We start from the raw sequence: 14,248 nt of genomic DNA, 5'->3' as shown, positions 1-14,248 counted from the left end.
AATGAGGGACAGTGTGGGGACAAAAGTTCCGCCTCGCCGGGGGCTCCAGTGTCGAATATATTTCGACCTCGGAGGTGATTTATGTACGACCTTCCTTTTCTGGGGTCCTTGTCCAGTGTTTCGTCTTACATAAATTCCTCCAGGCCGCAGTAATTGGCCTCTGCGTCTGTCGATGCAATGCCCTTTTGTGCATTTCTCCGCAGCTAGCGGTGGGTGCGATAAAGGCTGTCCAATCGGTTGCCTCGCAGGATTGGGATCGGCCACATCACGCACGCTCGTATACCGTGACGCGTCGGGGCTCTCGAGACCCAAACGCCTCCGAGCCTGTCACGGATAGAGCCATCATCGTCTCTGCCTCGAGATGCAATGCGAGGAAGTCATGAACTGCATTGCTGTGCGCCATGACAGCGCCACCGCGTGAACGGTTGGTTACAGTGCAGCGGGTGACGCCGGAACCTAATTTTAATCCAGCCACAGCGCTCTAGCCAGTGAGACGCACGCTCCAGATTAGCTATCGGCCGAGGAGTGCCATCGTGTGGCGGGGACCACGCACAAGCCTCTCAGACTCTTTGACGGAAGAGGCCATGGCGTTGCTGCACCTCTCACTCAGGCTCCTGAGGCGACAATTCCAAATTAGAGTTTTCTAGTTCATCTGCTTCTCCCATCGAGAACGCCTTGGCGTCTCGGGGTCTTCGAGAAGCAACATGCCAGCTGCCAGACGTTGCTGGCGAAACCTAGAAATCCTTGGCGTCTTGGCTTACCCAAGAGGATGGTACCAGTCGATCAGTTGAGATGTGCATGTATCAAAGCTAGTATCTCAATACTTGGATAGAGGCTCGTTTCCTACACAGGAAATGCAGGGGCCAATTCATCCAATTCTTTCGTACCTTGCTGTTTTCCGCTCTTATCATCAAACGCTATCAGCCATAACAACAAAAGACGCATTTATCAACGATACGTGACAGCATCAAAACCCAATACCGTAAAACACCGCAGCCCAGATATTATGTTTCCATGGCTGCCGCTATAGAAAGTCAGAGATAAAAAGATAAGTCTTGCAGAAAAGATGCCACCTTTCCTTCCCCTAAGAGGGGACTACTCAACAAGTGGCAAGATCTTGGAGCATCTTAACCCACACCACCACGATCCAAAGCCTCGAGATTGGTCTCGGTGTCAAGATCGCGCCACGTGCTCATCCATAAAGACTTGGCAAACTCTAGTCAAGGTTTCCACCTTTGACCTTTACCAGAGTTGTAGGGTAGGTCGCAGAGTCATATTAAAGTCAGTCGATCCTGGCTCTACGCTACTACTTGGATACAAAGGCCCCGATGGGCAACACGTCATGGGGCAAGGCGAATGGTGAAGTAACTCGTATAGTAGTCAAATGCCTTGTCGTGCAAGGATGGGGTATCATCAGGGGCAGAGGAGCATGTGGCTCAGGTCATTGAGCGAGTCTGGCTGAATAATTATGTCTTATCGTTGCAGGCTGTGATAAAGTGACACCATGAGTGCTCGTCTTTGACGGTTATCCAATGCTAAAAAATAATGACTTGTACTATCTCTGATCATCTGATGCCGCTGCTGGGTTGCTTAATGCTGGACAAAGTTGCTGCCACCCTAAACACACCACTCAAGCGGGCAATCTTACGCGTCGATGCCATCAATAATCTCAACCAGCCTGGAAAGAAAGCCCGGATCCAAATAAGGGCTATGCCCAGCGGCAAGTCGTTCAATCTTCACCGTGTCGCCCATGGCCCCTGCCATCGCAAGCTGGCCCTCAATCGGAATGGCTCGATCATTTTCGCAGGCCACGTATGTTTTTGGAACCGCAATGTCCGGGGCAACAAACTCAGATGGCGTCTCGAAACTTGCTGTGCTTTGGTATACGCAATTGGCGAACATTTGGTCTGCCAGCTCCGACTCGATATCGTGGTAGAATGCATCTTTGGCATTCTCATTCAGCGGAAGGTAATCATCCTGATAGAGTTAGATCTCATTCCTCTCAACTCCTCAAGGCTAGCAACGTTGGCAGCCCAATTAGGCAATGGACGCCACTTACTGTTCGGTCCATGAAAGGTCCATACGTTCCGCCGATTGCCGTTTTCAACGATAGACCTCTGGCTGGCAAAGCAAACGATGCGATGTAAACGATGTGCTTGATACCTCCCTTCAAGCCCTTGTCCCTTCTCTCATGGATCTGGTAGCCCTGGACAGCTGCAGATCCGGGGATACCGCCATAGCTGTGGCAGACAACAATTATTTCCTTTCCGTCGTTCAGGGGAGATTCCATGGCTTCGTGAATAGCTGCAACATCGTCCAGGTGAGTCTTTCCTTTGATGTCGGAAACCTGTCCAACAGAGGCATTTCTGGGCTGGATGACGGTGAAACCCCTCTCTGTCAACTTGTCTATCAGCATGGTATAGTGGCTAGGGAGATGCCAAGCTCCATGCACCAAAACGATGGTCGGCTTTTCTGGGGTAGACATGGCTGGTGGCAGGTGATTGGTTACAAAGAACAGCAATGTTGGAAGATAGAGAAAGGAAAAAGAACTAGATTGAGAGCTGGGTCTCGTCTTTTAAGATCAATGCTTCTGATGAATCCCACGTCAGCCCTAAATCCGTCTTAACACGTCATGGTTGAACCATGCATGGCGTTGAGAGCTGTGCTAACCTGGACCCTGCGTTGGGGGCTGGGCGGAAGTTGCCGGGTTGGCGTTTTTTGAACATCATCAGATCACTTCATATTTGAAACATAATATTGCACCAGTAGGATAAAACACACATTTTTTGTTGTCTCTAAAGAAAAAAATGATTGGGCGGATATGAGTTGAGAGCTTTGGTCATGTGGTATTTCCTAGAATGCTCGTTGCCACCTCCGCATAGTCTCCCCTCGATCAGAAATTTAGTTAGACCACAAAATTACTCTTGGGAGGCTCAGCCCCTAGAGCCAACTCCATCTCCGGATCGCATTTCTTCATGGCCTTTTGATATGCTTCTCGACTTCCCACGCGTTGAAGGTAGCTCAGCACATTTGGATACTCCCCCAAGCTGTACGGAGTAAAGTATCTCATCGTTGTGAGGGTGAACACCGCCATCACATCTGCCACAGTAAACTCGTGACCCGCAAGCCATTCATTATCGCCCAGTCTCTTTTCTAGAGCATCCAAGGTCCGATTGAATTTGTCCCGGGAGAGGACCATCAGCGGGTGGTCGACGTCCAGTCCGGCTGCTCGAGTAACCATTGTGCGACCCAGTCCAGGTTGAAAAGTTCCATCAGCCCAGTGCCACCAGTACAAAAAGTCTGGATAAGCTGGGTCGGCGGGACTCAGAAACAGCTTCCCGTTGCCGTACTTGTGGCAGAGGTATTCGATGCAGGCGCAGCTTTCCGCCAAAGTCAATTCGCCATCTTGGATAACGGGTGCGGCTCCCATAAAGTGTAGTGCCTTGTATTCTGGCGGCGCCAGGAGTGGAGATCTGTTGTAGGTCTTGAGCTTATATGCGATGCCCAACTCCTCGCACAGCCAGGGAATCCGCTCAGACTGGGAGACGTGAAGGTGGTGGATGATAAGGGGCATACTGAAAGTGATTTGACAAAAGTTTAGAGGGGTTTTGAAGACAAGGACTGAATGGTTCACAATTCGGAGCTTCGTTTATATAATCCTAGTTAAAGGCGAAGACATTGACTCCATACTTATATCCTTGAAACCGAGGTACCTTTCCTTTACGGGAGCCACCTCCCGAGGCATTTTCCGGTCCCACTAGGTTTGGTAAAGTTGCTAACCAATCAGCTCATTAACCGACACGGGAATTGGCTCTCACCGACAGTAGTAATCAGACGATGGTCCGCTTGACGAAGGGTTTTTTTTGAAGATCCTCAAAAGATTGATGACGCGTGATTCCATTTCAGAATCCAAAAGAACTAAAAAGGCTAGTTGTCATCTTGTATTATAGCTGTCTTCGGCTTCCTTTTCGGCCTCTCTATGATTTATCCTCAATCGCCATCCCCTGCTGGCATGTCCAAAAAGTCCCACGTCAAAGGTTCAGTGTCCAGAAGCGAAGGGTCAATACTCATAGTGTCCGGAAAGAAATTGGCCATTTCAGCGTCAAAAAAAGAGTTGAACACATCCAAAGTTGGCCATTCGCTGGCAATTGCATCGAGTTGCTGACGTTCCGCCAGATTTTGCAGCCCGTTCAGTTGAGTTGCTTCTGGTTGAAGGCCAGGACTTTTTGGTTTCATGAAATCCAAACTCCTTCGATCCCCCCTGTCTGAGGGTGGTCGCAAATCGGCCTCTGGTTCTTCGGTGTTCTTTGCCATGGCCTCGGCCAACGGCTCTGTCACCAAGAACGGTGTGGATAATGGCCCGGCGCTCCCATCATCACTCTCAATCCTTAGAGTATTACTCTCCTCCCCAGGGCGTATGTATCCACCCTCACTCGACCGCAAAACTCCAGTGAACTCCAAGATAGAGGACCTAGCGAGGGAGGCATCGGCCTTGAAGCTGGTAAACTCGGAGATGTCGGCATGTTTGGGCTCATTGCTGACAACGGGCGGGTTTCGCTGGTGGATATCATACAGGCACCGGGCGTATATTTCCTGCCGTACGCTTTAGCCTTTCTTGTTCATTACCACAAGCCCAGCGGACTTACCAGCAGTGAGGCAAGCTTCCAGTACGGGCTCATGGCCTGCATCATCCTGACATTCGCCCCAACATTGGCGTAGGCCCTCTCTCTGATGGTTGGCTGGGAACACCACAAGAATGGGATATGTATGGCGCAGCTACAATATGCTGCGTAAGCAACATAACTTAGCATCGCACTGGGCCGGGTACACTTCGATAGGACACCGTTGATGAGTTCGGAGACTATGCCAGCATGCTCGAAAGCAGTTTGAGCCGATACCTGCCGAGCAGATGACCAACTCCCGTCGCCTTCAGTCCAACAGAAGAGAGGAACTATAGAGGCATGGAGAGCACAAAGAGACTGGTGGTAGACGAGGTTGGTCAGCAAAATTGTAGAGAATTCTTTCTGTTCAACGCCTCTCATGTCGTGGGGATCCAACTTGAAGTCTGGCTGCACCGCCTCCCACCAAGCCGATAGTTTATTCTCAATGGTGCAAATGTCTGCAATTTTGCTATCCATGCCAACTTCTGGAGTTTTGACAGCACAGACAACATGGCACCTTGCAAGAGAATGATTAATTTTTCTCGAATGAACCAGGGACACATTTCTTACCAAAGAGTCAACCCTCGTATCAACTCAGCAAAGATGCTCCTGCTGTTTCCTTTTAAGTTCAAGTATGAAGAGGGAGCCTTTGAGGCACCTTGTCGGAAATCTGGTTCCGGCCAAGGTAAAGCCAAAGCCTGAATATCTGCGATTGAATCAAATCGAAACAGTTTTTCCGAGCTGAAGCAATGCATCAGATAGCAAGCCCAAAGTCGCCTTCGTCTTATCTCCGAGGTTAATAGTCCCGCGTTTCGCGATCTTGGCGATCCGAGACCAATAATATGGATCAGCTGACACGCGTTGCCTATTATAAAATGAGACATGCCCGATATCATGATTATGTGAGACATATTGTACCTTTGTGAAGATAACTAACCCGCCATGAGCCCTGGCTGTGCCAGAACAAGGCAAGGTTGAAGAACGTGACGAGATTGTCCTCGTGGAGCTCCTCGGCATCCTGAAACACTAGTTTACCGGCCTTTTTGGCCCATTCAATCATGAAACCTTGGTCCCTAAGGATGAATCTATTAGTTTCATCGCGATAGAAGCTATGTGATCAATGTTAGCCTCGAAAAAGAAAAAGAAAAAATGGAATCCGACTTACTTTGCTCCCCAAGCGCAGATGCTTAGAAGGACGTGAGATCTGACATTACGTGCTGCAAGTGTTGCGAGGAACGTCGGTTTATGAAGTAGCAAGTCCGATTGGTACACATTGCTAAAGTATTCTTCAACCAGTCTTGTTATTAGCGAGACCGGTATTCCGTGATAAGATTCTTCATTCGGATGGCCCGGAAGAACTCTGGGCTTTAAGCAACGCCCTTCAGATCCACCAGAATGAGTCTCCTGTTTGCTCGATAATAACGTCAATGGCCTGGGTCCTCGTTGGTCTCGGACAGTTTGGTCATGACTGGTGGTTTCGCTGTAAATGCATCTATGGTTGAGCCGAGTGCAACGTCGACAACGTGGCCGCTCACCAGAGCAGCGAATCTAGGGTTATCCTAGTGTTAGTGAGAGAACTTGATTGGATAGCGCGACAGCCAGTACCTTTTGTTTTTTGCAAGTGCCACAAGCCTTGCTTGGCCTCCCTGGAGCAGCTGGCATGACCACGCAATTGAAAACATAGATGTCATCATGTCAACACCAAGGTAGGGTCCACGGTTGCTGGAGTTGAACTGAACTAGGAAAAACGATTGTCCGACGACGCATTGTGTGGTCATAACGTTATTTGTTTGACCATTTGCCTTTTCCCACTTCCCTAGTGCCCCCACATATGGCAATATTGGCATGCTCTCTGAAGCCCCAGAAATCTCGATTGCCATCGATCAATGTATGAACATACGAACTTGTGCACAGCTTGTGATTCAAGTCTATGCTTCTCTCTTAAATGTTTGCCTGATGGGGCATCCTGCACACGTCTCTTTCCGGGGAGCTCCAAGTTCATACCCCCAACGGATACAATAAACCCGAGCTACCGACAAAAACATCAGATATAGCGAGCGACTCAAGCATGATGATCAGGCGGCTTGCTCCCCCTGCCTGCTATAACACCTCCTAACCTTAATTCTACCGGGGTCAGCCGCTCATTGTGGGGTTAAGGTCGTACTGGAAACAGCCGAGGGACTTGATTGAAGCGCATCGCCCCCAAACCGGCGGGGGATCGGCGTAATACCAGGAACCACACCACGACTGTTGGTCGTCCTGTTATTTATCCGTCGAATCCCCGCATACATCACGCTTTGCGGTCAAAGAGCCCGAGCCTTGGCACTGTCATGTCTGCAAGGTTGGCGCAATTGAGCATTGAGATGCGGAGTAACTGCCAGACTAAGACATGGGCACCGTTTGCCCTGTCCATCATCGGGTCAAGATGTACCGAATGATGCTATAAATTAGACGGGCTTCTCTGTCTCATGAGCCCCAGAATACTTGCCACTTGTCTCTCGTATTCCTCATTTGGTCCCCGGTCTACCCTTGTCAACATGACAGTGAATCTCTTGGCCACACTGGTCTTTGCCGCCTGCGCAAGTGCCAAGTGGATCGTTCCCGGCGCGAGATGGCTCGACACTGATGGCAACATCTTCAACGCTCATGCAGGAGGGCTTTGTGTTGACCAGGAGAGTGGTAGATTCTACTGGTTTGGTGAACACAAGACCCAAGGCCAGGAGGAGGGTGGCGGCATCTCTGTCTACAGCTCCGATGATCTCGCCACGTGGACATCGCACGGCCTCGCTTTGAGTATGTGACATGTTTTATCCCCACTGAGAAATATCATTAACATTTTTATAGAGCCTGTCGAGGACCACCCTTATATCTCCCCCCACAGCGTCATCCAACGCCCCAAGGTCTTGTACAGCGAAGAAACGGGCAAATATCATGTACGAGAAACCCTAGCGTCCGGCCCATAACTGTGAAAAGCCCATTTGCTAACCCCATTAGATGTGGTGGCACGCCGATGATAGCAAGTATAGCCTGCTCCTCCAGGGACTTGCTACTTCCGACAAGATCGCCGGGCCATACAAGTTTGACCACGCTGCCGCGCCTCTCGGAAACTGGTCTCAAGATTTTGGTGCCTTTACCGATTACAAGACCGGAGAGTCGTATTCCCTCTACTCCAATGGCGATCGTGTCGAGGGCCGCGACGTTTACATCAGCAAGTTCAACAAAGATCTTACAGAGGTCGAGGAGGTCACCTACCGCTTCAACAAGTACGACTTTGAGGCGCCTACCATTATCCAGACCGACAAGAGCTACTGGACCTTGATGAGCCACAAGACTGGCTACCGCCCTAACAGTGAGTGTTAAGGCTTTTGATGCACATTCAGATACTCACCGCTTTAGACGTTGTGGCTATGCGAGCCGACAAGCTTGAGGGCCCTTGGTCACAACCCTTCTTCGTCTCTCCCGCTTACACTCGGACTTTCAGCACTCAATCTGGTTTCTCTTGGAGAATCAAGGGTACCAAGAAGACTACCTACCTTTACATGGCCGACCAGGTACATCCCCAGTTCATCGTCTTATTAGGATCTGTAAACTGACCTGGTATAGTGGGATTTGCTCTCTCTCTGGGAGAGCCGCAATGTTTGGCTGCCCATTGAGATCGACGAGGACAACCGCAGCCTCAAGGTTGTTTGGCACGACATCTACGATCTCAACGTGTACGAAACAAGAAGGGAGAAATAGAAATGCGTGTGCTAACAGTTTTGCAGTAAAACCGGCGAATGGAAGCCCGTCAAGGGAAAGACATACGTCTCGAAGCAGGCAAAGCTGGCTGGAGGTGCTCATCTCCAAGAAGCTGTAGGTTACACTGTGTTGCAAAAAAAAGCATAGAAGACGCTAATAGGTTTGTTCATAGACCTTCGGAAGCGAACATGTTATCGCTACAGGCATCTATGGCAACGATAGCACCATCACCTTTACTGTGAATGGAGAGGGTCAAGACCAATGGGTCTCCTTCTATCATCAGAGTTAGTAGCATCCTAGCACTGTTTAAATCGGTCATCTAACAATATTCTTCTAGACATTGACGACATGGGCTTCGGTGACCAGCCCATGGGCGCACCCGATCGCATCAACGGCACTTGGCAGATCCGCCGCATCAGCAGCGTCGTCGTCAACGGCGAAACTGACAAGGTCCACACACTCTATCAGAAGGATACCCACAAGGGAATCATCTTGTCCACTCCTCTTCTCCTTCCCCTCAAGAAGGGCAAGAACACCATCACTGTTGGAGGTCTGCACAACGGATTCGATTACAAGGGCGCGGACCTTGATCGCATTGTTGTTTATCCCCCCGAGAAGAAGAAGGGAAAGCGTAGCCATGCTCGATGGTTCTAGATATAGACTGTATTGAAGCCGAAAATACAACAAACCTAGCTGCTACCAGCTTGGTCATCTATTAGTTGCAAAATCTCGTCCGCAGCTGTAGCTCTTCCACCTCCGTTTCTTCCACAAAGCTCTGCCAGTGACCTTGACTTTGCTGTGTACTCGGCATTGTTTTCAAGGGCCACATCGATGAGCGCTTCTGTGAGCTCTGACTCGATCCATCGTGGACAGCCTTTCTTGCTTCCCCATCGACCAATGCCCAAAAGCTCAGCTTTGGAAGCAAAGTCATAGCAGTCGAACCAACAAGGAAGAATAACCTGAGGAACACCAGAACTAACCAACTCAGTACTTGCACTCCCCCATGTGAAGAGAGACTTACCAAACAGCTTCATTGTAGGAATTAGCACCACCGTGGCTGACTGCACACACCACGTTTCCAGTCTCAAGAATCGAACTCGGCTCAGAAGCTACCCAGTTCACGATCCGGACTCGGTCCTTGTCTATCTCGTTGCTCAGCACTGCGTGAACTGCCGAGCCAGGCCCAACATCAAAGTCCCCGCTGCGCTCCAAGTCCTTCTTGAGTTTCCACAGAACTTGCAGTCCAGACAGTTTCTCCTTTGACGATGCTCTATCGATGAGGTTCTTGAGCGAACGCGCCATTTCCACAGCCTCAGTTTCCGATGTCAGACAGTGAGTGCCGAGGTTGATGTAAATCACAGGACCACGATTCAACCAAGTTGCCAGATCGCTATCAATATTCTCCAGCGGTCGAAGAATAGGTCCACATCCAAGAATCTTGTCCATATAGGCTTTTGGAGGGCCCACCAGGTCCAGGCAGGGAAAGTCGATCTCGGGACGGCCGCTAATGAGAACCCGATCAATGCCGTCAAGGCCGGTATGAAGCATTGACAAATTCTCAACGAGCTCGAGTTGCGGAATATTAGTAAGCTCTCTGACCTTGGCTGTCATTGTGGGTTTGTGATTGTCCCCCGCCATGATTACGATCAAGCGAAAGAGAAGATAGATGTTGAGAGGGACATAGAACCATGGGACAGGCATGGGAATTCCAGATCCCACAACCGCCCATTTCCAGAACGGGGCACCACGAGGCTCTAGGTGGTGAACATAGTCCTTCATGGAGTTGGGAGAGAAGATGGTAAAAGTAAACGCTTTCGAGACGCGACTCTTCATGTGCTTCCCCGCTGTGATACCCGGTGAGAAGATGGGGTCGACAAGAACGATATCGGGCTCCAAGGTCTCGATGAGGGTGCAAATCTTGTTGAAGATGGCTGTAAACTCCTCAGGCGTCCAGCACAGAAAAGCCCATGTCGTGATGAACCGTATTGCTTGGGGTGCATTCCATAAGCCTGGCTTCAGGAGAGACACCGAGAACATATGGTTCGAAGGGTCTTGGCTGCTGTTTAGACACTCGAACATGGTGCGGCCAGGAAACGAGTGGAAGTTGATGGGGTATGGTTGTCCATCTTTCGCCAACGCCAAGCTGAGTGTCTTGTCGAGCTGTGGGAATGACGCGATGTGAAGCTCAACATTTGGATCTCGCTCTAGCAAAGCGTGAGATGTAGCAATAAAAATATTTGCCTGCCCAAGCTCACAATTTGTGAGCATAAGCACTTTGCGTCGAGCCATGGTAACGACGCTGTCTGGGGTCGAGTTGCGACAATTCGGTATCGTGAAGGTCAGAAAGAGCGGAGATCAGAAGAAGACGCGCAAGATAAGGGCCGGTCTCTATTAATATCCCGCCTTTTCAATACCTACGCTTGTCTCTGGGCCGGTGAGTTTCGCGTCTAGGGCCCTCAGCCACCGTCTAGAGTCTAACTTGGAGCGTACTAAGTCGCATCGCCTAACGGCAAGCAAGCCTTGATCCATATTGATTGGATCCACCTGAAAGATCAATTTGCTCGGTTGATACGTTGATTGCAAGGAGTGAGACGAGCTATGCAAGGTAGTAAGCACTAGTCAAGCCGGGAGTGTCAGACGGAGAGGTTGGGAAAGCCTGTGATCTTAGCTCATCTGCCCAGGCTGCTTGATTTATCACTTCAGGATAGTTGGTGCACCCTAGGTACTTTGTAGCACCAGAGATTAACCAGATCTTTTAGACTTACTTGAAGCATGCTTATCATCTCCGTTACATTCATTCCCAACACATAGCATGGCTATGCGTGCCGTAGATCAGTGGCCTCCTTCAGGATATCTTCCAATTTTGCTTTTTCATTCAAACTCACCCCTTTTCGAAATTGTTCGGTGTGATATACATGTGTATCTGAGCGTGAAATAGTTGTGAGGGGCATAGAGTGATAGCCAAGACCATGTCTGCATGAGACTAACACCCAAGCCCTTCCACACAGGCGTAATGCTGGTCCAGCACTGTGAAATGCTGAGGAAACATGAGACATGAGTGTTATGGCCAATATTATTGTTGAGATTTTGTTGATTAATCTGCCACCCCCGTGAAGGAGGACATCTGCTCTACCGCAAATACAAAGACCAACATTATTGGCACATAGCAGGGCTACAAACCAATGCCCTCAAAGGCTGGATCCACCAACGTAGAAATATTCGCATTGCGAGCTCTTGAAATATCCAATTGACTAGAGAGGTGCACTCTCGCCGCCCCTCACGCCGCATGCAAGCAAACTTGATTTCTTTTTCCGTATATAGTTATCAGTTTTTCTTCTATTTCTATCCGTATTTGTAATTTTCATAAACTGCAGCTCCCTCTCTTGATTGTTAATCGAGGTATTGAATTGACCCCCACGTCACAATCCACAGCAACTCCTGTCTGTTTGATGGAAGAAAACCCAGCGACAGTTGCTCGGAACAAAGGGCCAGGGATGTGCAGAGTAGGGCCATATAATAGATTCGAAAGAACAAAGCAAACAGAGATGCACAACGAGTGCTCAAGAGTAGTCGAGGAAAAACACTCCATTGTTCTGGCCGTTTTTGTCCACATAAACACTCCTCTTCACCAATCAACGAACCCGAACATCCCAAGGATAGACATGTCGATGTGATCAGTTGATAACTTCAGAAGACAAGTGTCGAACAACAGTACACAAGCACAAACTCCATTCCTATAACGACTGATATAAAATATGTCTCTCAAGTTTCCTCTAAGAACGTTTTCACATTATCTTCAAACAAGCCCATTTGACAGACTATTTGGAAAAATCAACACTCGCCTAAATCTATCACAATGGCTCCACCTCCACCTCCACCTCCGGCCAAGAAGAGAAGCTTCCTTTCCCGCTGCTTTCCAGTTACCCTCTTGCTTGTTCTATTGGCACCCTCACTGGCTTGCACCTGGTTGTTCATCAATGACCTTTGGACCAAGATCTTCTTCACTCTCTTCATTCTTCGGTACGCTCGTCTTGTCGGTCATATCCTTGGCTCATGGATCTACAGACCTTCAGAGATAGTTCCCGACCCAGCCTTCAAACAGGAGGATGTCACTGTCATTCTCCCTACCGTCGACCCTCAGGGCCCAGACTTTCGAGAATGCGTCCTTAGCATCATGGCTAACCGGCCCGCCTCGATTCTGGTCGTTACAGTTGGAGCTCAGCTCCGTGAACAGTGTAAAGCGGTAGTCGAGAGTCTAAGCAACGAAGTCAATTACAAGGGAGCTTACCTCGCAGCACTCCCCGAAGCCAGTAAGCGTCGCCAGGTTGCCCATACCGTGCCCAAAATCAGGACTGCCGTCACAGTTCTGGCTGATGGCCATGTGTTCTGGCTGATGACCATGTGTTCTGGCCGGAAGAATTCCTTCCGTCAGTTCTTGCACCCTTGAATGATGGCTCGGTTGGTATGGTAGCCACCAAGAAGCGTGTTCGCCGAGCTACACCGGGAAATTGGGGTTGGTCTTCCCTCGTCAACTTCATAGCCTGCAACTATCTCCAACGGCACAACTGGGAGCTACGAGCTTCCAGCGGCATTGATGGCGGATTGTTTGTCATCTCGGGAAGAACAGCTGTATACAGGACGGAATTTCTCCAAGATACCAACCCCAACCTAATGGAGCAGTTGTGTAGTGAAGAGTTCTGCTTTGGACTCCTAGGAGGCACAGGGCTTGGGCCCGACGACGACAACTTCCTGACCCGAGCGGCCATGAAGAAGGGTTGGCGAATTTTCTTCCAAGATACCGAAGACGCGACTATCGAGACAACCCTCGGTGAGTGGCCCAAGTTTGGAGACCAACTCTTGCGATGGGCAAGAACCACATTCCGAAGGAATCCAGTGATGCTTAGGAACCCTAACTTTCTTGTCTCATATGCGTGGAGCGTACTCATGGTGTACTGGGCAGCCTTGGTCAACTTTGCTCTCCCCTGGGATGCGGCACTGATCTTTTCAGTAATCAACATCAAGAACGTGCAGCCTTATCAAATTGCCCTGCTTTCTGTCTGGATTGCATGGACAAAGGTGATCAAGATCCTCCCGCACTTCTACAGACACCTATCTGATACCCCATTGGTCATCTTCCAGATTCTGTTTGGCTATGTTCACAGCTTCTACAAGTTGTGGGCATTGATCACATTCTGGGACTGTGGCTGGTCTGGGAGAAATCTTGACGATGTCAATGCTAACCAGGCCGACACCTTGGACACAAAATTCGAGTATTTATAAAACTGGAGCGTAGCAACTAATCAAACTGATCTAGAGATAGGCTGACGATCCTAACAGGTGAGATACGCTTTGCATCCTGATCATGTTGAAGAGTTCGATGCCATGGGCATGAAAGCCTTGGTTTTTGACCAACTGTAGTGAGCATTCTTAATTGCCTTATTTTTAATTCATTTTTCTACCCTATGCACCCTTTTTCTTACATCCCACGTGTTTACGAAGTGCCGTGTTTGCCAAGTGCTATGCCTTGCCAATAACCAGTGGCTGCCACCAAAACAACATTATTATAACTAGAGAGTGCGTAGCCGCCTAGCAATGCGTGGGTTTTTTCAGCCCTTGAAGTCCCTGTGTTTTGCTAACCCACTGTGTTTGCATTTAGATATGATGCTACGATGTGTTGATGCTGTCTTTTTTTAACATAGTTGAAACCCGGCCCTTGATAGGATAACTGAGCCGATAGATACTTGGAAATCCAGGCCCCGATGCTTAGGTGATTAAGACTAGCAAGAATTTCTAATTGGGGGGCTTGGATTGGGCATATACGCCAGGACGGGAAGCGCGGGTAATCTTGG

General features: G+C 49.3%; 5 protein-coding genes across 5 annotated transcripts; 2 read left to right on the top strand and 3 right to left on the bottom strand.

Moving 5' to 3' along the window:
- Positions 1–1,644: 1,644 nt before the first annotated feature.
- On the bottom strand, positions 1,645–2,485 carry LRP88_06556 (Alpha/Beta hydrolase protein; the record flags this gene model as incomplete). Its single annotated transcript, XM_083243094.1, has 2 exons — positions 1,645–1,977; positions 2,060–2,485. The coding sequence occupies 2 exons, from the start codon at positions 2,483–2,485 to the stop codon at positions 1,645–1,647; spliced, it is 759 nt and encodes a 252-aa protein (XP_083102030.1).
- A 420-nt stretch (positions 2,486–2,905) lies between these two features.
- On the bottom strand, positions 2,906–3,574 carry LRP88_06555 (glutathione S-transferase; the record flags this gene model as incomplete). Its single annotated transcript, XM_083243093.1, has 1 exon — positions 2,906–3,574. One exon carries the CDS (start codon positions 3,572–3,574, stop codon positions 2,906–2,908), a length of 669 nt encoding a protein of 222 aa, XP_083102029.1.
- Positions 3,575–7,198: 3,624 nt separating this feature from the next.
- On the top strand, positions 7,199–9,053 carry LRP88_06554 (glycosyl hydrolase; the record flags this gene model as incomplete). The annotated part of the gene is made up of 8 exons (XM_083243092.1): positions 7,199–7,454; positions 7,506–7,594; positions 7,656–8,010; positions 8,058–8,212; positions 8,265–8,374; positions 8,426–8,513; positions 8,572–8,683; positions 8,737–9,053. The coding sequence occupies 8 exons, from the start codon at positions 7,199–7,201 to the stop codon at positions 9,051–9,053; spliced, it is 1,482 nt and encodes a 493-aa protein (XP_083102028.1).
- Positions 9,054–9,416: 363 nt separating this feature from the next.
- On the bottom strand, positions 9,417–10,688 carry LRP88_06553 (uncharacterized protein; the record flags this gene model as incomplete). The annotated part of the gene is made up of 1 exon (XM_083243091.1): positions 9,417–10,688. The coding sequence occupies one exon, from the start codon at positions 10,686–10,688 to the stop codon at positions 9,417–9,419; it is 1,272 nt and encodes a 423-aa protein (XP_083102027.1).
- A 1,567-nt stretch (positions 10,689–12,255) lies between these two features.
- On the top strand, positions 12,256–13,679 carry LRP88_06552 (nucleotide-diphospho-sugar transferase; the record flags this gene model as incomplete). The annotated part of the gene is made up of 2 exons (XM_083243090.1): positions 12,256–12,709; positions 12,871–13,679. The coding sequence occupies 2 exons, from the start codon at positions 12,256–12,258 to the stop codon at positions 13,677–13,679; spliced, it is 1,263 nt and encodes a 420-aa protein (XP_083102026.1).
- Between the last annotated feature and the right edge of the window lie 569 nt (positions 13,680–14,248).

The sequence above is a fragment of the Fusarium phalaenopsidis genome, assembly GCF_050370095.1.
Source record: "Fusarium phalaenopsidis strain FUZ10S chromosome Unknown contig_32296, whole genome shotgun sequence".
Taxonomy (NCBI): Eukaryota; Fungi; Ascomycota; class Sordariomycetes; order Hypocreales; family Nectriaceae; genus Fusarium; species Fusarium phalaenopsidis.
The sequence above is the reverse complement of the archived record's forward strand: the minus strand, read 5'-3'. Positions and strand labels throughout refer to the sequence as shown.